Source organism: Paroedura picta, chromosome 5, assembly GCF_049243985.1.
Source record: "Paroedura picta isolate Pp20150507F chromosome 5, Ppicta_v3.0, whole genome shotgun sequence".
Classification (NCBI taxonomy): Eukaryota; Metazoa; Chordata; class Lepidosauria; order Squamata; family Gekkonidae; genus Paroedura; species Paroedura picta.
Window position 1 is genome coordinate 128,731,285 of NC_135373.1, and position 22,969 is coordinate 128,754,253.

Here is a 22,969-nt window from a genome sequence, read left to right on the forward strand (position 1 = left end):
CCCCTCTGTGGGCGTCGCGGAGAGGGAAGAAGGCAGCCGGGGGCTGTGTGTGCTCAGGAGGGGTTTATTGGCAGCAGGGGGCGGGGGAGCCAAGGGGCCTGGAGGCGCTCCAGAGAGGGGGGTGGGGGGCTGCGGTTCCTACAGCTTGCAGAGGAAGGGGTTGCGGTCATTGCAGGAGTCGTTGTCCCACACCATGAAACCTGGGAGGAGAAAGCAGGATGAGGCCTGGCCCGGTTAGCAGGGCCCCTCCTTCTGAGGAAGCCTCCTCTCTGCCCCAGTGAGCCCGGCCCAGCCCGGCTAGGGGCAGACGCCCTGCAGCCCCCCTCCCCCACGCTGGCTCCCCTGCCTCACCTGAATCCTCATCCAACTTGGTGCAGTGCTCCCTTTTCATGTAAGGGGAGGGCTTGAACCTGGCCCAGGCCGTGTAGCCCACCTGGCTGCCATCCGCCCAGGCCCACCGCTGGCTCTGCAGAGAGAGACAGAGGGAGAGAGACTTGGGTCTTGCACAGGAGGGACACGATGCTTCTGGGGAGGGGAGGGGAGGGGAGTGGGGGGGTCTGTGCATGCCACCTGGGAAGGAGGCAGCACCTGCTGACCAGAGTGTGGGGCCCGAGGGGGCTCTCTCTCACCCGCGTGGGGATATGGAGCCCAATCCACACATCCTCGTCGTCCCACTGGGTCCGTCTCAGGAAGTCGGCAATGTCAGCATGCGTCTGTGCATCCAGGATAGAGGCCAGGCTGGCCCCTTGGCGCTGGCAGTGGGCCTGGGGAGTGGAGGGGGAGAGGAGAGGGCAGCTCCACCGGCCAAGCTGCCTGCCCCACAGCCAGACCGGATGAAGCCTCCCCCCCCCAAGTTTGGCAGCAGATGGGGCAAGGCGCTTGCTCTCCCTCGGTGGGCCATCTGGGGTGGGACCAAGGGACTTTCCCAAGGTCAGTGGATCCACGTTCGCCCTGGAGAAGCCAGCAGGGGCTCCCACGAACTCCTACCCCGGCACAAATCTGGCCGGCCTTTCAGGTCCTCTGGACTCCTGCTCTCTCCCCCTGTGTGGCCCGGTTTGTGAGAAAGAGCAGAGGCCACGGACCAAGACCTGGGGAAAGGCGGGGTGCCAGCTGCACATTCAGTGTCCCAGCAGTGAGAGAGAGGAGCATACAGAAATCAAGCGCAGTCTGCAGAGCGTTCCAGCTCTGGGCTGACCCTGTGGCTGGCAATGTGTCAAAGGATTTTGTGTGTCAATTATTGTTGATTGTTCCTGTGATTGCTGTGAGCCCCCCGGAGCCCTCTGGGACGGTGCCACACACAGGTGCAAAATAACTGGCTGGCTGAACGCAGACCCGATACACCCCATGATTTGGGAGCAGCTCCAGCCCCCTTCTGCTGCAGGGAGGAGTCTAGGCATCTCAGGCAACGCCCCCCCCCCCCGCTCCAGACCCCCCAGGGGAACCCCCCCCCCGTCCTCCCCCAACCCCACTTCCCATGCAGCCCCACTATCCTGCCGGACAGGGAGGCTGCAGCCACGGAGGGGTTTCGTCTGTGGGGCTGCTTCTTTGCAGGGGCTTTTGAGGCTTCGGGCCCAAGAAGGGCTGGGGGAGCATTTTCTGTCCTGAGCCCTTGGGTGATATCTGAGGTTGCCAAGTTCCAGGTGAGGCCTGGAGTTCTCCGGGAATTTAGACTATTCTCCAGACTCTACAGAAGAGGGTAACCCCAGAAGGGGGACTCCTGAGCATCACGTTCCCACGGAGCCCCCCCACGTCCAAACTGCCCCCCCCACTCCACCTGCCAACACTCACCTGCGCCTGCCTCCAGGTCATCTCCTGGGAGAAGTAGCCGTAGCAATTGCCTTTGGAGGAGAGCCAGCCCCCGGGGCACTGAGCCGCCTGGCCGCCTGCAGGGACACAAGGGGGGAGCGGGACAGCCTCAGGCACCCACAGGGGAGGGGAGGGGGCGGGGGCGGGGGCGGGGGCGGGAGGGGCTGGCCCCCCCATCTCCCGGGGGAGAGAGCTCCAGATTTGTGTCCCGGCCCGTGGTAGCCCCTCCTGGGGCTGGTCCCTTTGGTGGGGGGAGCCCCAAAGAGAGGTCTGGGAAGGGACTCAGGTCTCCAAAGACCCCCCCCCCCACCAGGAGATCTGCCCTGGCCTGTGGGGAACTCACCGCTCATGAAGGGGCCGATGGCCAGGCAGACGAGAAGGCCCAAGCTGAAGCAGGCAGTCATGGCCATCTTCCCAATCCAACCTGGGGAGGAAGACTGCTGACTGTTCAGAGCAGGAGAGTGCCAGTGAAATGTCCCCCAGAGGGGGGGGGGTGATTCCCTTGGACCAGCCCTGCAAGGGAGGCTCACTGTGGACCCCACCCACCCCTATGCCATCCCCGATGTCTCTGCCCCTGCCCCCAGGAGGGTCTGTGGCACACCGGGAGGGTTTGGTCGCCACCCTGGAGTGGGCAGGATGTGCTCTGCCCGGGCACCCCGATGGGCAGGCTGACTGTTCCACCAGGGGCTTTGCCAGGGTGAAGGCTCTTTCCAGCCAGGGCCCAAGAGGCTCGTGCGAGAGGGGCAAGAAAGGCCCTCACCCCAGGGAGCTCCAAAGAGTCCCCGCAAGCCCTTCCTGCTAGCTGCTGGGCAGGCGACTGAGGCACAGAGTCAGCTGCAGACCGGGAGGGCCCGCTGTGCTCCAGGCAACCCCCGAGACCCCCTGAAACGCTCCCTGGTCTCCGAGGGGCTTGACGGGTGGAGGGAAAGGGGAGAACCTGAGATCCTTTTCCAGGACAACAGCTGCTGCTGCTGCTCTCAGCCGAAAAGGGGCAGCCGTGGGGAGGGCCCAGTGGGCCCCTGGGTGCTCGGCCTGTGGATGCCAAAGGGGCTTGTGGGGCTGAAACCAGCCAAAGGCTTGTGGGCAAAGAGGAGGGCTGCAGCCCTGAAGCCCCAGAGCTCTGGGACCAGGACCCTTGTTCCGACATGCCCCAAGGCACCTCTGGGTGCAGTCCCTGTCTTACTGCAAAAGCCCACCTTCCACTCACCGTTGGCGGCTTGTGCTAGCAGCTAGGAGAGAGGCAGATGACTTGGGGCCCCTGGTCGGAGGGGATTGCAGTCAGGCTGTGCCACACCGGGCAAGCCCAGGGCATTTATAGACCATGGGGGCGGGGGGGGGGGGGGGCTCAGGGGAGGCGGGATCGCAGGCAGGATCGCATGTCAGACAGAGCAGGCAAACAGGAGCAGGCAGCCCAGGCCCCTCCTAGGAGGGGGTCCTCTTATCAGAGGGATCAAAGGCAGAGGCGGGAGGGGGGTGCTGAAGGTCTGGGGGGCCAGGTGGCCTGGCTCTCCTTCCCACAAATGACGGGCCTGCAGAGGAGGAGGAGGAGGGTGCAAACCCCCCCCCCCCCGTGCAAAATGCAGACGGTTGATTAGCATCACAGATGTTCCATGGGGGAGATGGACTGGCCGGGGGAGGAATGTAAACAGCCGCTATCTCCTGCGCGGCAGGCTTCAAGGGGAACAGACCGAAAGGAACGAGGCGGCACAGGAGAGATGTGTGCAGGATTACTCACCGGGCCAGAGCTTCCCGAAAACAGATGGGCGTCCGGACAGGCAGCCGCGGGGCACCCGAGGAGAAAGGAGCCCTCTTGTCAGGCCTGGAAACCCACATTGTCATGCCCCAGCGTATCAATCATGCCCCAGCGTATCAATCCGGCCCAACGGAGGATCCCATGAGCTCATCCAACAGGGGACCGGGCCCCGCTGGCAGCCCCTGCCCAGACTGATCTGGCAGCTGCAGGCAGCCTTTGCAAGTGCTTTGCTGGGGCAGGGAAAGAAGCCTGCAAAACAGACTGTAGTTCAGCTGAGCGCTGGAAATAATCTCCCTGCAGCCCTGCATCTATCCCCACTCTGATCCGCGGCTTAACTGAGTGTGCTGCTGGGCAGAAACAGGCCCACTCCACGGTGAGGATGAAAGCGAAGCGGCCCGTCGTCTCAGGCCTCTGCACAGATCGATGGTGCAGCCCCAACTGGAGCTCTGCCTGTCCCGTTCTGGCCACTGACTCTCAACAGGGATATTGCAGAGGGGGGGGGGGGGGAAGGACAGAGAATTCGTCACACATGTTGTAATGTGTGAACCAGCTGGGTGTAGTGGGTAGGAGCGCTGACTTCTAATCTGGCAAGCCATGTTTGACTCCCCGTTCCTCCTCCCCATGCAGCCATCTGGGTGACCTTGGGCTTGCCACGGCACTGATAAAACTGTTCTGACCCAGCAGTAATCTCAGGGCTCTCTCAGCCTCACCCACCTCGCAGGGGTTCTGTTGTGGGGAGAGGAAAGGGAAGGTGATTAGAAGCCGCTTTGAGACTCCTTTGGGTAAAGAAAAGCAGCATATAAGAACCAACTCTTCTTCTTCGAGATTCTCTACCAACAGAATGCTACTCAACTGACATTTTCCCCAAAAGCTTCCTGGAGGTGGGGGCAGAAAAGACGGGGGGGGGGACTTCCATGACTGCTGCTGCTTCCCAAAAGCCGCTGCGTCAGTTCAGGGAACCCAGAGGGAACGGCTCTCAAAATGCCCTCTGCAGAGCCCTTTCTGGTTGTGGTGCCGATGCCCCCCCCCCGGGCCTCCCTGTGCCCCCTCCCCCCCCCAGAGGCCAGCAACTGCCTGCTGACTCAGCAAGCTGCCCTCGCCAGCATTTGAGCGGCACGACTGCTGGGCCCGGAGAGGCCCCTCTGCAGGACTGACCTGCTGATCACCCTGTATCTTCATTTTATTTCATTTATATTTATGTTCCGCCCTCCCTGAAGGCTCAAGGCGGTTTACAGGGAACAGGAAACAACAGGTGATAACAACAATAACATTGCAACAACAATAATTAACATGATAACAATAACATGAGAGAAAAACGGAACTGCAAAGAGCCCCAGCTCGACTCTTCCTGAGACCCAGTGGGTTGGGCAGATTCACAGCAGTCGTAGGAGGGGGGGGGGCTTGGGGGCCAATTGGAGGCGGTGACTTGGGTCGACCTCAGCCAAATGCCTGGCAGAGGAGCTCCCTTTTGCAGGCCTTTCTTCATAGTACGTCTTTTGGAGGCTAACGGGAACAAGATGATATTATTTGTTCATGGTTTTCTGACTCTGATTAGGTCCCCACTAAATAAGAGTATTTGTTAGCTCACTTGGGGGAGCTTGAATAAAGTTCTATGCTTTCGATTGTGCCGTTTATGCGATCTCCGTAATTGATTTTAAAGCCAGGGGCCGGAATGCCTGAAGGATTGATTGTCTTCTTCCAAACTGTTCCTGCCTGGGAACCCCCTCGCCAGGGAGAGGCTCTCTTGAGCTCCCCATCGCACCAAGAAGGCCGCCCGGTGGCCACCCAAGAGGCAGGGCCTTTTCCGTGGCAGCCCCACAATTAGGGAAGAGTGTCGCCAGTGGGGTGCACGTGCCCCCCCCTCATTTTCAATCTCTAGGAGGCAGCCGAGGCTGGTTTTAGTTAGGACTGTGTTTAGTTAAAGCAATCCTAAATTGAGATTTTAAATTTTGGTTTCATGTTTCTATGCAACCCTCTTTATGTGCTATTGTTGGTATTGTGAGCCGCCTTGAGCTCCAGAAGGAGGAAAGGCCACTAAGGAACGTTCCCCCTGGGGCTGATTGCCTTCTCTGTAGAGAGCCAGCGTGGGGCCTGGCTAAGAGCCAGTTCCCCATTCCCCTCCCCAGGCAGCCAGCTGAGTGACCCTGGGCAGGCCACAGATCTCTCAGAGCTCCCCCAGCCCCTCCTCCCTCACAGGGCGCCTGTTGTGGGGAGAGGAAAGGGACGTGATGGAAGCCACTTTGAGACTCCTTCTGGTAGAGAAAAGTGGGGTCGAAAAACCAGCCCTTCTTCCTCCTTTTCCTGGTTGGAGGAAAATGCAGCTTCCCCAACGGGTTCTGTCTTGAGGCTGTTGCCATACCTGCCCCATCTCCCTCCAAGGAAAGAGGTCATGATCCTGGGGAACGCGTGTTTTCGGCAGAAGAGTGCCAGGACAAGACCGTCTCCTGCCCAAACCAAACTCACCCGAGCCCTGCTGAGAACTGAGGCATTTGGAGGGGGAGCACTAGACAAAGACGGACCCTTCCCTGCATTCACGTCCCCTTCCCATTCACTGTCCCACTGCAGTCCGGGATGGGGGGGTGGCTGCATCAGAGCGTTCATGCCAGTGATGCAGCCACTGGAAGCGCACGCTGGAACCCAGCTGCCAGAGAAGAATGTGGGGGGGGGGGGGGTGAGGAGCCATCACAGCCCAAAAAGGGGCATGTGAGTTCACCATGGGTTTGCCGCCTCACACCCCTTGCTGGAAGGCCAGGCCTGCTGAGAGAGTGACTCAGGCGGCTAGACGGTTTCCTCTTTGCCTTGAGGCAGGAAGATCCAATCGGCGCTCTCTCGAGGGAGGGGGGGAGGGAGGGAGAGGGGGGAGAGGACAGGCTCTGAGCAAGATGAGACATTCCCAGAGAGCCGGGAAGGAGTCTCTTCGGCCTTGCTTCTCTCGGATCAGCGGCTGTTTGGGCTTGCCCTGGAAGGGAAAATGGACGGGGAAGGCCCGGGGGCCTCGGGGGACCGGCTCAAGCCAAGTCGGCTCAAGTTGACGGAGGCAGAGAGGAGGCTGGCACACCTTCCGCCCCCTCCCCTGCGCCAGGCATGGCCGCTTGTGCCAGACCTCGCCAGGGCAGTCTGCAACCGTCCCCTCTAGATTAGACTTCTGCCACTCATTCTGCGCAGGGCTTCCCTTGAGACTGCTCCGGAGACTCCAGCTGGACCAACATGCAGCAGTAGGAAGGGGCCTCACAGGGACCTCGTGGCCCCGATGCTCACCCAGCTGCATTGGCTCCACATTGGGGACCGGATCAGGTTCAAGGTGCAGGGCTCACTGCCTTCTCCTCTACGCCCTTCCGAGCTGCTGTCCCCAACCCCGGTCCAGGGACCAGCACCAGTCTGTGGATCAGGCAGTACCAGGCCGCGGCTCCTCTTTGTCCTCCTCCCTGGCTGCTGCCTCAGGGGCTGCCCTGCCACTCTGCCACTGGCTCGCCTTTGGTGCTCTCCAGCGGCTACCCTGGATGCGGCTCCCCCTCGGCGTGGCACTGCTCAGCTGCTGCTGCCAGCGCCCCCCAGCGTCAAGGGTGCTGGCAGGAAAGCAAGCGGAGCAGGGACTCAGGCAGTGAGGGTCCTCAGCAAAAGACTACCACCCCTCCCCCCCGGGCCTCAGTACAATTGTCAAGCGTTGACCGGTCCCTGGTGATAAAAAGGTTGGGGACCACTGCTTCCGAGGTCCTCAGGCCAAAGGTTTTTGAGGCTCCCCAGCCTGAAGGAGGTGACAGGGGACACTTGGCCTTGACTAGCTGCCACTTTCATCTCTCGCAGCTGAGAAATTTTGGGAAGGTTTCTGTTATGCCATTTTGAAGCAGACTGGACGTGCTGGGGACTAGGAGCCCATCTAGTTTTTCAGGGTGGAGGGGTTTGCCTCTGGCGCTGCTTCAGCGATGGCTTCCCACAGAATAGCCTGGCTCTGGGGGGGTGGGACTGGCAGAGCTCCCAGGCTGGAATATCGCTGGCCGAAGTTACAGCAAGAGGCACAGAATGAGAGGCAGAGAGCAGCAGGGAGGTCGGCTGCCTCCCACTTCCTTGCTTGTGGCAGAGGCCCCAGCACATCTTGGGCCATAGTGATGTTGATGGTGGCTACTCCCCCCCCCCCCCGGGTCCGTCACGGGTACAAAGCCTCTCTGATCTCCTTTCCCTGCAGACTGATCCCCTTGTTTCACCACCCAACTCACACACAGATGGAAAGTTGCTCTAAACCAGACATGGCCGATGTTCCGTCAGCTTCCAGGGAGATTTATTACGATGTTTTACCAACTTTCCCAAGACTTCATTTTGGAGTCCATGCCTTGTATAGACAGCATTTTGTGATGAGGTCTCTGAGTGTTTTTTTAAGTAGGTCGTCTGCTGTGGCTTGCTGTCGGAGAGGGGCTCTTTCCCGGCTGGCCCTCAGGGGTCCTCTGACCACTTCCCTTTGAGCCTCTCACGGCTAAGGCCTGCGGCCCACACAGGGTTTCAGCTGCGGCCCAGGACGTCCTGCTTTTGGGACCACCTTTAACTTTTCAGAACTTAATCCATAGACAGCATTTTGCCTTCACTGATTTTTCTGAATTTTTTCAGTTCCATTATTCTGTTTTTGTGGTTAACAGACGCCTGGTGTTTCCTGAGGCAATCATAGAATCCTAGAGTTGGAAGGGGCCACACAAGCCATCTAGTCCAACCCCCTGCTCAACGCAGGATTAGCCCTAAGCATCCTAAAGCATCCAAGAAAAGTGTGTATCCAGCCTTTGCTTGAAGACTTCCAGTGAGGGGGCGCTCACCACCTCCTTAGGCAGCCTATTCCACTGCTGAACTACTCTGACTGTGAAAAACTTTTTCCTGATATCTAGCCTATATTGTTGTACTTGTAGTTTAAACCCATTACTGCGTGTCCTTTCCTCTGCAGCCAGCAGAAACAGCATCCTGCCCTCCTCCAAGTGACAACCTTTCAAATACTTAAAGAGGGCTATCATGTCCCCTCTCAACCTCCTTTTCTCCAGGCTGAACATTCCCAAGTCCCTCAACCTATCTTCATAGGGCTTGGTGCCCAATCGAGTGCCTCCTTCCAGTCTCTGCATGGCTCATTTACCAATCCCTTGGGGGCTTAAGAAATGACACCAGCAGTTTTCTTAGATAGCAAAACGCGTGCTTCACAGACGGCTGCATCCTCCTTTCTGGAGTAAACCAACCAATGGAAAGTCTTCAGCCAATGACCTTGGAAATAAAGGTGTGTGTTTCCTGCACCAGGGAATTCGTCCTTTTCGGGATCTGGAGGGGACCAGGCGCATTGGTATGTGTTGGGGATACTTGTGCCGGTCAGAGACTCTCATGGACCTTTCTAGGAATTTCCACAATGTTCTATAAACTTGCGGTAGCAGACAGACCCCCTGCACGGTGCTGGGCCATCATGTGTGCCCACCCACACGAGAATGCCCCCCTCCACCCGGGGTGCTGCAGAGGGAACCAGAGGCCCGTGGGGTATACCTTGTGCAAGAAAGCATCCTAGGCCTGGGGCAGTGTACCTCGTTCACCTGCCTGCTCCCCAGCTCCCCACGTAGCCTTCATGCCATCCTTTTTGAGCACCGTCCATTTGCTCTTTTTAGTTATGATGCATTCCAGAACCTTCGTGAAACTTCTTAATTAGTTCTTTCGCACTTTTCCTTGCATTTTTCAACACTTTTTCTATTATTTTTCTATCTTGTGCTATTGTTAATAGGTTTTCATTGATTTGATATTTCTTTTATTTGATCTCGGGGTGGGGGGGGGGTAAACCACAAAAACCCATCTCTTGAGCACAGCCTTGGTGCAGAAGGAATGTATTAAATTCCAGTTGGCCTTCTCTGTAGGACCATCCTTCACTGAGACTGACCACACCAGAAGGGGGAAGCAACCCTTCCCCTGAGGGTCTTCACGGAGGAATCAAGGTAGAACTGCGTGGCCCTGTGGCCGGAGGGAAACCCAGCGAGGATTTAGCCTGCTGCTTGGAGCCAGAGGAAAGCGGAAGCAGGTATTTTATAAGGGAATTTCAAGAGGATTTTTAGGTGGAATTAAAAGGATCCCATCAGGCACGTGAAAACTCCTTTCCGGGGAAACCTCGTGAAACCCCTGAGTTGCCTTGTCAGGGTCAAAGGAGGGACACGAAAACTACAGAAACGTAATGAAGAGGATTCTCCCTAAAGGCCCCAGAAGCCTTTCAGAGAACTGCAAAGCGGCAACTCTTGGGAACCCCCAAGCAAATATGCCAGGTGTCCCTTAATACGCCCCTTTACCTCCCGGCCAATTAGCCTACCAGAGAACAAATCAGCACTCAGAGACATTTTATTTGGTTCCAGAATCAGAAAAGATTTAGAGGAAGCTCCATCCAGGGAACATGAAGTTCCCCATGAGCTTTGGGCTAAATGTCATGTGGGCCTATAGCTTAAAAAAAAAAAAAGAAAACACCCAAAAGAATGCTAACCTTCCCAACTTGAGAAAGAGCCTTAATCTGCAACTGGGAAGGTTTGAGATGAAAGGAGTTTTAGGATATCTCTCTGTGGCAGCAAATCTCTTTCTTCCGCCGGAGATAAAACTTCCATGTGAGGCTGCAGCAGAAACATCTTTCCGTTCTGGAGCAAAGATTTCGTTGCTAAAAGCAAAGAACTGGTTTGGGGGTTCGACACCAAATTCCAGAAATGTATCCAGCCTAGATTGCTTATTTGCAGGTATTTATTTATTTATTTGTTGTTGTTTGTTTTATTTATCAATCAATCAATAAATCAATCGGTATGCGTTGTAATCTAGCCAGGAGATCCGGGGACTACCTGGCAGCCAGGCAAGAGAGGTTTGAAGAGGGTTTGCCCTGGCCTGCCTCAGCGTCATGACCCCTCTGGTGCTCCTTGGAGGTCTCCCATCCAAATCCTAGCCGGGGCTGACCCTGCTTAGCTTCTGAGATCTGACAGGGTGGGGCTTGCCTGGGCTCTCCAGTAATGTAGGATCAGCTGGCTCAGCCCAAATGGGTCTTTTCCTAGTCATTTTTAAGCAGAGGCTGGATAGCCATTTGATGGAGAGGCTGATTCTGGGAAGGTTCAAAGGGGTGGCAGGTGACAGTGGAGGAGCGAGAGGGTAGTGAGTGTCCTGCATAGTGCAGGGGGTTGGACTAGGTGACCCAGGAGGTCCCAGGAGGCCTCCCTACTTCCCCCCTGCTGGTTGTCAGCTGGTGGATCGTCCTTTCTATGTTGGCAAATCCACTTTTTGCAATTCCCGAAGTCACGCTTAAAAATGGAGGATGTAGAAAGCTGGCTGCTGCCCAGACACTGGGCACTGGTGACGTCACGTGGAGAGGCCAGAATACAGTGACTTCTTTTAGCAAACATTACGCTACATTCATCGCGCTGGAGGCAGCCCAATAAAACACTGGGGAAGAAAAGAAAACAAAGCATCCCCTGCCCCAAAAGCCCCAAAGAACCCCACAAACCACCCCACCCCCGCCCCGACTCGCCATGGCTTCTTCTCCCTTATTAAAAACCTCACTTCTTCCCCCACCTCCTAAAATGGAGAAGGGAGGGAGTTGAAACCAAGATAAATATAAAATATTAAGATTATAACTAAAATAAATGCTGCTTTCACAGCAGCTGCCACAGCCGTGCAACGATCTCCACAGGGTGTCTGCAGGGAAGCTGTATCTAGTTCATACTTGGGAAGAGTGTTTTGGCCTGAAATATACAGCTCTCAACTCAAAACAGTTCAATGCATCATCAGGGACTTACAACCTCCACTGGGAAATGACAGTTTCTTTCCCAATTACTGGGGGTGAATAAACCTTTTCTTGCGCACAGACAACGCCCCAATCTCAAACAGCAACATCGAATGGGAACATGGACTGGGACTAGAGCTTGCAACAAACCCAGATGCCAACTTTGCTGCCACGTACACTCCAGCGCCACAATTACTGGACTTAACAACAACTAAATGCCATTAAATGCCAGCAATGCCTCTCTGCCCTCTGCCAAAGAATTAATGGACATAAGTCTGATGTCAAAAATCACAGGCCTGAGAAATCTGCAAGGGAACACTTCAGCCTTCCAGGACATCCAGTAAAGGACCCAAAGCAGCCATTCTATTGCAAAGGAACTTCAAGAACAGACTAGAAAGAGACTGCAAAATGCAAGATATTGCAACACTCAAAACAATCACATACCGTGGACTCAACAAGGATATAGGTTTTTTATCTCACCACATATGCTAATCTCCTCCAGCTCTTACTATCCCCTGACTGTAATGCGATGTAAGTAGTATGTAATGTAATTTAGAATCTAACTCTGGTCTCAGGACAAGATAACAAACTGAGTACCTTGTCACTTGTGGGGATGCTTCCATGCTTGGGTGGAGACAAGCAACTAGTCTCTTTTAAATATCTCTTTTCACAACTGGGAAATTGTCTGCCATTAATTAGTAACCTTGATGTTTTTTATTTCTCCAATGTTTTTGTGTACTATAATTGAATCCAATGGGCTTATTAGCTTTTGGAGAGCCAGTTTGGTGTAGTGGTTAGGAGTGCGGACTTCTAATCTGGCTTGCCAGGTTCGATTCTGCGCTCCCCCACATGCAGCCAGCTGGGTGACCTTGGGCTCGCCACGGCACTGATAAAACTGTTCTGACCGAGCAGGAATATCAGGGCTCTCTCAGCCTCACCCACCCCACAGGGAGTCTGTTGTGGGGAGAGGAATGGGAAGGCGACTGTAAGCCACTTTGAGCCTCCTTCGGGTAGGGAAAAGCGGCATATAAGAACCAACTCTTCTTCTTCTTCAGTAATCTCAGGGCTCTCTCAGCCTCCCCTTCCTCACAGGGTGTCTGTTGTGGGGAGAGGAATGGGAAGGCGACTGTAAGCCGCTTTGAGCCTCCTTCGGGTAGGGAAAAGCGGCATATAAGAACCAACTCTTCTTCTTCTTCTTCTTTTTTAGCAAAGAATTATCATACTGCACAATTTGGATGTTATGGCACAGTTTACTAGTTTGCTACTAATTTACGTTTTCCTTATATCTGTATTCTTATTATCCTCATTCCATTGTCTGAGGAAGTGGGCCTGCACTCGAAAGCTCACGCCTTGAATAAATCTTTGTTGGTTTTAAAGGTGTCCCTGGACTCAAATTTTGTTGAAAAGAATATGTGCATTTAAAAACGCATCTGCTTAAATAGAGTGTCTGCCTGAGACGCTGAAGAGTTACTATTAGAGTTATTTACAGCCTCACTTCCTGACATTTTAGGGTGGGTTTCACCTGCTGCGGCAGCCATTTTGTGGTTGGCTCCACCACCTGCGGCAGCCATTTTGCCCTGCACCCGAGGTCAAAATTACAATGGTGCCCGCAAGCTAAGAAAGGTCAAGAGAGCTCTCCCAGTCAGTCTAGACCGCTGCATTTTGAATGTATTTATTTCGTTAGAAATTAGATTCCTTCCTCCTGACGGCAGTGGGCACTGATTCGGCCAGGAGAAGCTGATCCCTGAGGCTAGCCAAAGGGCTCACAAGGGACTGCCGTTGCTTGTTGGACCACGCAAACGCTTGGAGCTGCGTGGGAGTCTTCTTCAATGGGGCATTGTCCAAGCACACCTGGCCGCATCCTGGAGCATCCTTCCCTGCCGCATCCTGGAGAGGCACAGGTGGCAGCGGCAGGTGGATGGCCCTTATCTGTGTCCTGCCCAGCCTGTGTCTTTCTCCCTCCCGCGGCGTCTCTGAGAGCTTTGCTCACCTGGGTGCCTCCTGCTCGGCTAATCCTTCCTTAGGCCTTTCATCTGCCTCTCCAGCCCCTCCCCACTGAGATGTTTCATTTCTCCAGGTGTTGGGGGAGGGGAGAGAAGAAAGCCACAGAGTTTTTAGAAAACAACTTAAACATCCAACTTATAGCCCACTAGACACAGTGGTATAAACCGCAGTCCCTAAGAATTCATCCAGGTAACCTTGTGAGTCGTTCTGTGCCGTGTGGTCCTATTACCTGCTGTGTCTACAACACTGTTGACACAGCAGTGAGAAAAACACCTACTTGGTTTGCTTTTCTGCCAAGCCACCAAGAACAAAGAGCAAATCTCGGGAGCTTTTCCCTGCCTGTTCCGGTGATCTGATGGGCCCCAGTTCAGGTTCCTTGATGTACCCTCTGAGTAAGTCTTACTGGCGGATCGTTCCTTGGCTCTTGCTGGACAGGGGGGTGGAAGGCAGAAGTTCTGGCCTTGCCTAATTCACCCACGGAAGTGTGAGGGCCTTTTCGCACAGGGATCTTTGTTGCAAATTGTTTGCGGAATGAAAAATCGCCATTTAAAATAGTGGAATTCGTCGTTATGCATACCTGCCTTTGTAGTGGAATCAGTTGCGTTTTTTAGCGTTTCCCACAGGCTTCCGGTCTCGGCAGAAATCGCTAGAAAGGAAGCGCTATTGCCAAGCTCGTCCCGCCCCTGGCCATCAAGCAGCCAATGGGCAGCCGTTAGCATGCTCCCAAACAGCCCCTTTCCCTTTAAGAAAGGTTTTTTTAAAAAAAAACCACCCATAGCAACGAATCTAGGTAGATTCGTTGCTACGGAGAGACCCATCCAGCTGCCTAATGTGAGCTGTCGCTTGATTGTATGATCGTTTGCACGCTGCCTCGAGTGATAAAAAAAAAATCCCCCCCCCTCACGGGCCCGATTTTCGGCTGAATTTATTTGTAAAAAATAAAGGGACTTTATTTCAGCAAACGGGCTTTTCAGTGGTTTGTGCTTAGTGACTAAAGGTGAAGGACTGAAGCCAGGGAAGCCTCTAAACAGAAAGAGGCTCGCCGGTGCGTTTATCCCCGCTCGCTCGGAGAAAAAAAAATGGCGATCGCTTCGCCGGAAGTTTGGAGGAGAGAGCCAGGGGGAGGGACTTTGAAGAACCAGCAACAATGGTAACGCACAGGTCTTTAGCGCTACTGTTGCAGATTGGTTGCAGGAGTGTATCGCTATCCGGAGGGTGAATCCACTTTTCTGGATTCCCCTGAAAGCGCCACAACGAAGCGCTTTTTGCTGATTGGTTTCAGGATTGTTGCAGATTGTCTACGACGTCGTGGGTTATGGCAAATTAGTAGCGTTTCCAAATAGCAACCATTGTGCTACTTTGAAGCCGTGCGAAATGGCCCTGGGAATAGGATTAATTCCAGTGTGTTAGCACAGTGCTTAAGGCTCAAGACCATGCTATGTTTGTGTGCTGATAAGACTCAAGATAACAGAAACTGTTTTTATCCTTTCATGCTAAGATGGATCCTTCATTACAAGGAAACCCATTCTACACAGAATAGTAAAGGGACAGGGTTCTTCTAATCTAGTCATGGATGGATGGATGGATAGAGAGGCAGGATTCCCTGCCCTGCCCTCAGGGGGCAGAAGGTGTGCAGGGAAGCTGCCGGAAAGGCCGAAAGAAAGAAGATTCCCTGAGAGCAGCAGGCCACACATCAAAGAGAGAGCTGCACAGCTGGCGGGGGAAGAAGGTTCTGTGTCCAAGCCGGACTCTACGACAGCCCCCCCCCCCGAAGTCTGAGGGCAAGAGACAGCGTTAGTCCTTCTTAGGAGATCTTCTGGAGTTCTAACTGATCTTCTGAGAACAAGAGGCCAGTCCCCCTGGAGGAAACGGCTGCTTTGATAGCAACCAAGCAAGGCTCTGCCCTCTTTCAGGCCACAGATCGGAGACCAGAAGCTGTTGTGATGCATCACCCCCCCCCCCGGCAGGGTGGATACACCCAGGAATGGCCGGTCAAGGGCTAAGCAGAGCCTCCGTGGACCAAGGCAATGGCTCTCAATGCTGGGGGCAAAGGAAAGGAGAGCTGAGAGGCTCACAGTCTGTCAGCAGACTTACTCCTCTAGTCGTCTGGCCAGCCGTTGCGGGATCCAGATGACGCCTTGACGGGTTCTGCTCGGCCTGGTCCAGAAAGGCTCTTCTTCTCCCACCTTGTTTGCGAGGGCTTTTCTGAGGAGGTGGGTGGACTATGGTCACGCTATATGAAGGGGCCCCCTCTTTGGTTCCCTCATACAAAGCTGGGTGTTGCTTCAGTGTCCAGACTCCAGCTTGGCTGCCACAATGCGGGGCTGCTCCCTGGGAGACTGTGCTCTGCTTGGACAGAGGCCCATACCCCTGACGCCCCAAGATGCTTGAGCTCTCTAGCCAGCATGCCAAGAGCCTCTTCCAGGTTGCATTGGACTCCCCAGTCCCTCGCAAGGACCCTCACCTATGCACACAGGCCTGGAAAAGGGGGCGGCGGGCAGATGGGCGGGCAGGCTGCTCTCAGACTGACACAACCCTTGTCCCCCCCCCCCATTTTCCGCAGAAAAATTTTAAAAAAACATTATTGTTCTCTTTCACGGATCTTTTAATTAGATCACTTTTGTGTGTGCTTTTTAAGACATCTCCTTATTCTCCTAGATCCTGCGTGGCCATGATCCTTCTCAACAACCAGAGGCCGGCCTAGTTCCCTCCTTCCTTCTCTGGCCTGGATGCCACCCTGGATGCCACAGAGGAAGGGAGGGAGGGAGGGAGGGAGGGTGCTGCAGCACTGCCCATCCCCGGGACCCAGGAGGGAGGGCGGGAGAGCCCCACCCCCAGCCGCTGCCCCAGGCTCGGTGGGCCAAGGATCGGAGCGGGTGGAACAATGCGCCTCTCCCCCAGAGGTGGCATCGGACCCGGCGGAGCCCAAAGCTCATCATGTCCAGCCTGACAGATGTATTACTCGTTGCATTTCTCGTGCTAGTCTTTGGCGCCTCCGTCTCCTGGCACGGCATGGTCCGAGGCGTGGGCACCGTGCCTGAGAGCTGAGGCCGGAGGGGGCTACTTCCTCCCCACCGTGTCCAAGGTGTGGCGCCAGAGCCGGCTCAGCGGCTGCAGCCAGGAAGTCGGCGGCTCTTGCGGGGGGGGTCGGCGGACGCCCACATGCTGCCCGGTGGACTGGGGCTCCCTGCTCTCCCGTGGCACACGCCTTTCGCACCGTGTGCACACCGAGAAGGGAGGCGGCGCGTTGTGGAGGAAGCCTGTGAAGCAGAGAGACAGGGGGAAGGAGGCATCCAGATCACACACCACCGGCCCTGCTGGGCGGGACTCAGAGCGGCTGCTTTCCGGAAGGGTCTGCAGACCTGCAGGAGCTCTGAAAGGGAGTCGGCCAACAGCCTACCTTGGACGCTCCTGGGGGCGGCGGAAACATCCCCCGGGAAGACGGCTGGATATTTGGCTGGGTGCTGCTGGAAGGACACTCTGGGGAAGGAAGGAAGGAAGGAAGGAAGGCGGCAGCCCACTTTAGGGATCTCGCTTAGGGATTTCCAGCACAGTGTCTTGCTCAGGCACGGAGTCAAGGTCCATTTTTAAGGGCCCAAAGAGAGGCATGGGGGGGGGCACAGAGGAGGCATTGCTAACCGGAGCCTTTTGCTCGAGGGGCTGAAGAGCATGATCAGCTACCGCTCAGTACACCTGTGCTTGATCTCGCCCAGTCCCTCCCCCAGGGCCCCACCCCCGAGGAGCTTAGGCCGGGGTAGCCGAAGTCCAAGGCGCCCCAAAGCCTTCCCAGGGGGTCTCCCACGCACTCCCCTGCGGGGCCGGCCAAATGGGGTGGGGTTCTGGGCCGCGGCGCAGTCCTTGCGCAGGCGCTCTCCCGCCCCAGGGGACCTCGGCGGGTCTCGCAGGGGCCGGACTGGCGTCGGGGCCGGCTGCCCACGTGCGTCCAAAGCGCCTACGGGGAGACAGAGGCCTTCTCCTCGCCCGCGCTGCTTCCACGCTGGTGCCGCCGTGGGGCCCCGTCTGCGGCCGCTTAGCTGCAGCCGGCAGGTCCCGCAATCTCCGCCTCTGGCCGCCCCCTCTTCCCACGGGCGGAGGCCTGGGGTTGCCAACTCTGGTCCGGGAACTGCCAGGAGAGGTAGCCGTGCATCCCGGGGCGGGGCGGGGCGTCCTGTCCTGGAGCCGACCGGGAGGTTGGCGTCCGGGGCTGACTCACCTCTTGGGCCCGAGCCGGCCCTCTCTTTCTCGCCTCCTGGCGCGGGGCTGCGCGGGGGCGTCTCCCGACGGCGCCTTCCGCCCCTGCTGCTTGCTGGCGGGCCGGCCGGGGGAGGCCGCGTCGGAGAACGGCTGGCGGGAGAGACACAGCGAGAGCGCCCAACGCCCCGGCTAGGCAGCCGCCCTCTGCGCCCCCCCGGGCGGGCGGGCGGGCTGGGGGGCCCCTTCGGTGGCGCTCTCGGCCTCTGCGGGGAAGGGCCAGCCTCCCTCCCCCCCCCTCCAGCCGCCCGGCCCGGGAGCGCCGCCGCCCGCCTTGGTGGGCTGCATAGCCTATGGCAGCGTAGGGAGGGACATCCGGCGAAGAAATCCCCCCACCACGCTGGGGAAGGTAGGGCGGGGGAAGTGCTTTCAAACAACAAACGACCCTGCGAGGTGGGCCAGACTGGAAGACCGCCCTGGAGAACTTCGCCTCCTGCTGTGAGCAAAGGCGGGCGGCGGCTTGACTTTTCGCGAGTGGTTCAGGTGTTTTGCAACACACACACCCCGCAGTGGCTGCAAAAGTGGGAAGCCCCGTAGAGGGGAGATGGGGGCTCCGGGCGGGCGGGGTCTTTGCGCAAGGCTGCCCCCCCAGGTCCTGCTCGTTTCCGCCCCAACGGCAGCTTCGGAGCCCCCATGCCAGGACCCTGCCCGGGCCCCTTTGCCCCCCCCCCGCAGTTCTGTCTGCCCCGCCCCCTTCCTGACCCCCTCCAGCAAGGCTGTGCGTGCCCTGCCTGCCCTTCTCCCCACCCCACCCCACCCTCCCCCCTTGGGGTCCTCGCCCCTCCGGAGCTGCTCCTTTCCTGGGTGGCGAGGTCCAGCGGGAGACGGGCCGAGGGGGCTGCCACTGCCTCCTGGGGCGCCCCTCGTCCAGAGGCTCAGCTAATTGGACTAGGCCGGGCCCTCCTTCCCTTGGCGCCTGCAGAGCGCTCTCTCCGCGAAACCGACCTTTTACTTTCACCCACACAAGCAGACCACTGTGAGGGTTCCGTGGCTGCCTGCTCCCTTCAGGCCAGCTCCGCCCCCCCCCCGCGCGGGACGGCCCCCTTCATGCCCCCTTGGAGGGGCCGGGGGGGGGGACCGGCGTGCCTACCTCCGCGGAGGAGCTGCCCGAGGGGCTGCTGCCGCTGGGCACCAGGCTGTGCTGGATGCGGATGGCGGGGTCCTTGGGGGTGGTCGAGAGGCCCCTCTTCAGGATGTCGGCCAGGCGGCTCCACAGCCGAAAGACGGCCTTGGGGTGATCCCGGTGCAGCTGCAGGTAGTACACTTTCCGGGTCACCGTCTGGAGGCGCAGGATGCGCTGGGCGTCCCGGTGGACCGACAGCCTGACGAAGCGGAGGGGGAGCAGCCTGGGGCAAAGCCAGGCCACTCTGGGTCAGGTGCGGCTGGCCTGGGGCTCCGGGAAAGAGGGTTCTGGGAGACCTGGAGGGCCGCGGCCGCACCCCGCCCAGCAGGAAGGCCAGCAGTGGCCGAGCTCGGGGCACTCACAGGGCTGGACTGCGAGGCGGCAGGCACCCAGCCCCCATCTCAGGCCCAACACGCTTGCAGGGGACAGAAAGGCGAGGCAGGGAGTGGGCAGCAGCAGCAGCAGCAGCAGCAGGAGGGGGGGGGTGGCCAGGGGGCCGGGGGGGGGTCAAGGTGACTGCTGACCAGGCTGCGAGGAAAGGTTTGCCAAGGGAGACGCACCTCCTCCCCTCCCCCCCTGCGGAAATTGCCTGGAAGCTCCTCAGCAGAAGGGGAAGGTGGTGGCCATTTTGGTGGTCTAGAGGAGGGGAGAGGGGGCTGCCGGGCATTCTCCGGGGGGGGGGGTGTGTCAGATGCTGCTGCCTGCAGGGCGGAGGCTGCTTGTCTTCCCCGGGGGATGGAGGGGCCAGGCCTCTCGCCTAAAGGGAAGGAAGACTGATTGGGCTCCAGTTCAACAGGAGAGCAGGCAGAGGGAGGAGAGGTCTCCCCGTGGCTGCTGGCTGCCAGGAGGGAATCTCAGGGGAAGGCCTTGGGCTGCAGCCGTCCGGGGCCAGCAGAGGGAGCCCTTGTCCACGCCAGGGACCCTCGAACCCAGACCACTCTGGCAGAGATGCACAAGCTCAGATCCCCAGATGCCGGGGCAGCCACCGAGAAGGCCTCTTTGTGCTTCTTCCTGAACCGAGGAGGACTGCTGCAGGCGGACAGGGAGCCCTGGGGCATGCCCGGGAGGGTCTCTCGGCCAGTAGCCTGGGAGATGCCAGAGCACGGCAGGGGAGGGATGGGGGCAGAAGGGGGGCTGGAGCACCCAAGGATGAGAGGCGCAGCCCCAAGCCAGGAGGGCCCCGAGCAAAGCACCCCCCACCTCGGCCCCCCAGAGGATGCAGGGCCAATCGGGACAGCCCCCTCACCTGTTCAGCTCAGCCACTGGCCGCTCGGGGGTCTTGCTATCGCCCTCCACAAAGCCTTTGTCCAGCACCTTCCGCCTGGCCATCAGCAGCACGTTGGGCAGGGGGAGGCAGGGGTCCGAGGAGGTCACCCCCACAGAGACAATGGTGGGCATATTTGAGAAGTCCACCCATTTCCCCTTCTTTGTGACCTGGAGAAAGACATGACCCCCCCATCCCCGAAAGTGACTATGGCTCAGGGCCAGCTGGACCATGAGGGGGGGGCTTCCTCAGCAAAGGGCGGGGGTCTAGTCTGAATAAGTGTCCTCGTGCCATTCTCGGATTGCTCTTTGCAAACAGGAACCAGAAAGGGGCATTGGGAGAAGGAAGAAGAGCTGGGCTTTTCAGGACCTGAGTGGGCCTCTGACTGGCTGAGAGCCACCTTCCCTTCCTCCCGCCACAACAGACACCCTGTGAGGGAGGTGGGCCTGACAGAGCTCTGACAGAACTGTGACAGTCCCCAGGTCGCCCAGCTGGCTGCCTGTGGAGGAGGAGGAGGAGGAGGACTGGGGGATCCAGCCCGGCTGCCCGGAGTGGAGGCCTCTGTTCTTCCCCACGATGCCAGACCGGTGGATCAGTGTGGGCCAAGGGAAGCAGCCGGTCTGCTATGCCCTACAGCAGTGGTCCCCAACCCCCGGTCCATGGATCAGTCGGTACCGGTCCGCAGCTCCTCCTCGTCCTCCTCCCTGGCTGCTGCCTTGGGGGCTGCCCTGCCACTCTGCCGCTGGCTCACCTTTGGTGCTCTCCGGTGACCGCCATGGCTGGGGCTCCCCCTTGGTGTGGCACTACACAGCTGCTGCTGGCAGCACCCCCCAGCGGGCAGCGGGAATTCAGGGGCACCAACGGGAAAGCAAGGGGAGCTTGATAAAAAGGTTGGGGGCCACTGCCCTACAGGGCTGAGCAGATGCAGCCCCTCCCTTGAGAACATCTGCAGGTGCCAACTGGGGGGCATAAAAGGGCCCTGCAACCCAGGAGACGTCCAGGAGAGGGCAGCAGAGAGCAGTACTGGGCTGCAGCACTTGCAGGAAAGGCCAAAAGGCCTGGGAGTTTTCGGCTTAGAGCGGTGGTTCTCAACCTTGGAGTTGCAACCCCATTTTTGGTTACTTGACCTCTTCCCCAGGGTCACCAGACTGCTGGCCGCAGCAGCCAGCAGTCACAGCAATGACCGCCTCCACGCCGCCGCGATTGTTGTGTGCATGTGTGCACGCATAGGCCACCCGCCCGTAGCAAAGAGAGACAACTTGCAGGGATGCTAGAGAGGCTTCCATAAACCTGGAGAGACTGGAGGGAAATCCAGGGACATCCGGCACAGCTGTGGGACCGGAGACCCAGGATGGGCAAGAAGAGATACGTATTCCTTTACATAGGAAGTAATTAAAGCTAGGAGTTCATTGCTAGAGCCCCAGGCACAGGCAGCTTTAAAAGGGGATTGGACAGATTTGTGAAGGTGAGGTCTACTAGGCACAGTGGTTCAAGAGAACCTGCCTATTCAGAGGTGGTCATTCGGAGTAGCAATGCTCAGGAAGCAACCACCGGGGAAGGCCTTGGCCTCCCTGCCCTTTTGCTGGCCCTGCGGAGGAACTGGCTGGCCTGGAGAGACCCTCCCTGGTCTGACCCAGCAGGGCTCATCTTCTGGGGTTATGTTTGCTTAGAAACACAATGAGCCCTTCCCCTAGACAGTTATCGTGCAAAGTCCTTGCTGGTCCACACCCTCCCCTTCCCCACCAAGCCCCCTGCTCTTCAGCAAACTTGTGCTTGACCATGAGGGCAGGTTCACACATTAGAGACAAATTGTCCTGACAGTCTGATTCTCAGAGGGTATGTGGGAGCAACTTGGTCAGGGCCCCTTCCCTCCCTCCCTCCCTCCCTCCCAAACACACACAGAGCCTCCCTTCCCTCCCCCTCCTCATTTCCCCCTTTACCTCCCAACCTCCTCCTTGCTCCCTCTCCTCTCCCCCCCCCTCACTTGCAAGCACAGAGAGAGAGAGAGAGAGACTCCCCCTCCCCTCCCCCCTCCTGCTTACCTGCTCCTCTGCTGCTGCCTCAGCCCTGTGGGTTGTGTGGCTGTGGCCTAGGCCTTCAGGGCCGGCACAGCCACTGAGAACGACACGGGGATGGGGCAACCGCTGGCCCAGGGTCCTGTGTAGCTGCTGGCTGGGCCCTCCTCATCTTCTGGCGCGCTTCGTGGATGGGATGATGGACATCATGTCCGTCTTCATTTCCGTTTGATGAGGCGCGCCAGAAGATGTGTCCCACATCAAAAAACACAGGGTCTCTCCAGGGTCCCTGCCCCATGCACTGGCCTCGCTTGTGGCTTGCAGAATCTGTGACTGTCTGAGGGGCCTTTTTGGGAACCTGGCCTGCAGCCCTGAACCGTTTCCCCAACATGCTAAGGTTCTGGTCTGGCGCCTTTTGGCCCAGTGGGTACCCCCCCCCATGCACAGGGGTAGGGAGGAGCTTCCTTCAGCCTGAACTGGGCCCTCCCCCCCCGGGGCACCTCGAGGCTCCCCACCTCTTGAGTGATAACTCTGGAGCCAGGGCGGGGAGAGGGGGGGCTACCTGCACAAAGTCGCTCTCGAAGACCGCCGAGTGGGGGAATAGGTTGTAGTCCGAGGAGTGGAGTAGCTGGCTGAGCCGCCCGTCTTCCCAGGCTGACTTCTGCCCAGCAGCTGGCTTGCCGTCTGAGGCCCCAGCAGCCATGGGTGCGCCTGGGAGCCGGACTCAGGAGGGGGGCATGCCTAGCAGGCTGCCGCGGAAGGCGAGGCTCCAGCCCTGGTCCTTTCCGGCTGAGCTGGCCAGCCAGCGAGGGCTGATCCCAAGGGACCTGGCTGGGCAGCCCCGGGCCTGCATCACAGAGGCCTGGCCACGAGGGGAGGGGAGGGGCTTCCCACCTGGGACTGTGACATCACACTGCCTGCCTGCCTCGCCTTGGAGATGCCCACCTCGCAGGCAGCAAAGGGAAGGGGGCCTCCAGGGCACGACTGGGGCAGAGGTGGGTGG

At 58.1% G+C, this 22,969-nt stretch overlaps 2 protein-coding genes across 6 annotated transcripts; both read right to left on the reverse strand.

The window, feature by feature from the left end:
• Window positions 1–48: 48 nt before the first annotated feature.
• On the reverse strand, window positions 49–3,778 carry LOC143838757 (struthiocalcin-1-like). 4 transcript variants are annotated; one of them, XM_077340591.1, is made up of 6 exons: window positions 3,542–3,778; window positions 2,150–2,230; window positions 1,789–1,883; window positions 630–764; window positions 352–466; window positions 49–200 (listed from the first exon to the last, which is right to left on the reverse strand). In XM_077340591.1, exons 2-6 carry the CDS (start codon window positions 2,214–2,216, stop codon window positions 139–141), a joined length of 474 nt encoding a protein of 157 aa, XP_077196706.1. In that variant the 5' UTR covers window positions 2,217–2,230; window positions 3,542–3,778; the 3' UTR covers window positions 49–138. The 4 variants fall into 4 exon arrangements, with proteins under 4 accessions (XP_077196706.1, XP_077196702.1, XP_077196704.1 ...); XM_077340587.1 differs by lacking the exon at window positions 3,542–3,778 and adding an exon at window positions 3,014–3,192; XM_077340589.1 differs by lacking the exon at window positions 3,542–3,778 and adding an exon at window positions 3,014–3,100 and having other exon boundaries at window positions 2,150–2,243.
• A 12,122-nt stretch (window positions 3,779–15,900) lies between these two features.
• LOC143838758 (Golgi-associated RAB2 interactor protein 1A-like) lies at window positions 15,901–22,833 on the reverse strand. Of its 2 annotated transcripts, XM_077340593.1 has the most exons (6): window positions 22,529–22,833; window positions 19,934–20,121; window positions 18,655–18,910; window positions 17,527–17,657; window positions 16,714–16,793; window positions 15,901–16,573 (listed from the first exon to the last, which is right to left on the reverse strand). In XM_077340593.1, exons 1-6 carry the CDS (start codon window positions 22,667–22,669, stop codon window positions 16,374–16,376), a joined length of 996 nt encoding a protein of 331 aa, XP_077196708.1. In that variant the 5' UTR covers window positions 22,670–22,833; the 3' UTR covers window positions 15,901–16,373. The 2 variants fall into 2 exon arrangements, with proteins under 2 accessions (XP_077196708.1, XP_077196707.1); XM_077340592.1 differs by lacking the exon at window positions 16,714–16,793.
• Window positions 22,834–22,969: the final 136 nt, after the last annotated feature.

What these genes read in the sequence shown, in the direction of transcription:
- LOC143838758 (XM_077340592.1), bottom strand. Translation starts at nt 22,669, where the DNA reads ATGGCTGCTGGGGCCTCAGACGGCAAGCCAGCTGCTGGGCAGAAGTCA. An exon ending in CCAGTGGCTGAGCTGAACAG is followed by an intron (nt 18,911 to 19,933) that starts GTGAGGGGGCTG and finishes GCTTTGCCCCAG; the next exon opens with GCTGCTCCCCCTCCGCTTCG. An exon ending in CGGGCAGCTCCTCCGCGGAG is followed by an intron (nt 17,658 to 18,654) that starts GTAGGCACGCCG and finishes CTCTCCCGCCAG; the next exon opens with CCGTTCTCCGACGCGGCCTC.
- LOC143838757 (XM_077340591.1), bottom strand. Translation starts at nt 2,216, where the DNA reads ATGGCCATGACTGCCTGCTTCAGCTTGGGCCTTCTCGTCTGCCTGGCC. An exon ending in TGACCTGGAGGCAGGCGCAG is followed by an intron (nt 765 to 1,788) that starts GTGAGTGTTGGC and finishes TCCACTCCCCAG; the next exon opens with GCCCACTGCCAGCGCCAAGG. An exon ending in CAAGTTGGATGAGGATTCAG is followed by an intron (nt 201 to 351) that starts GTGAGGCAGGGG and finishes TTCTCCTCCCAG; the next exon opens with GTTTCATGGTGTGGGACAAC.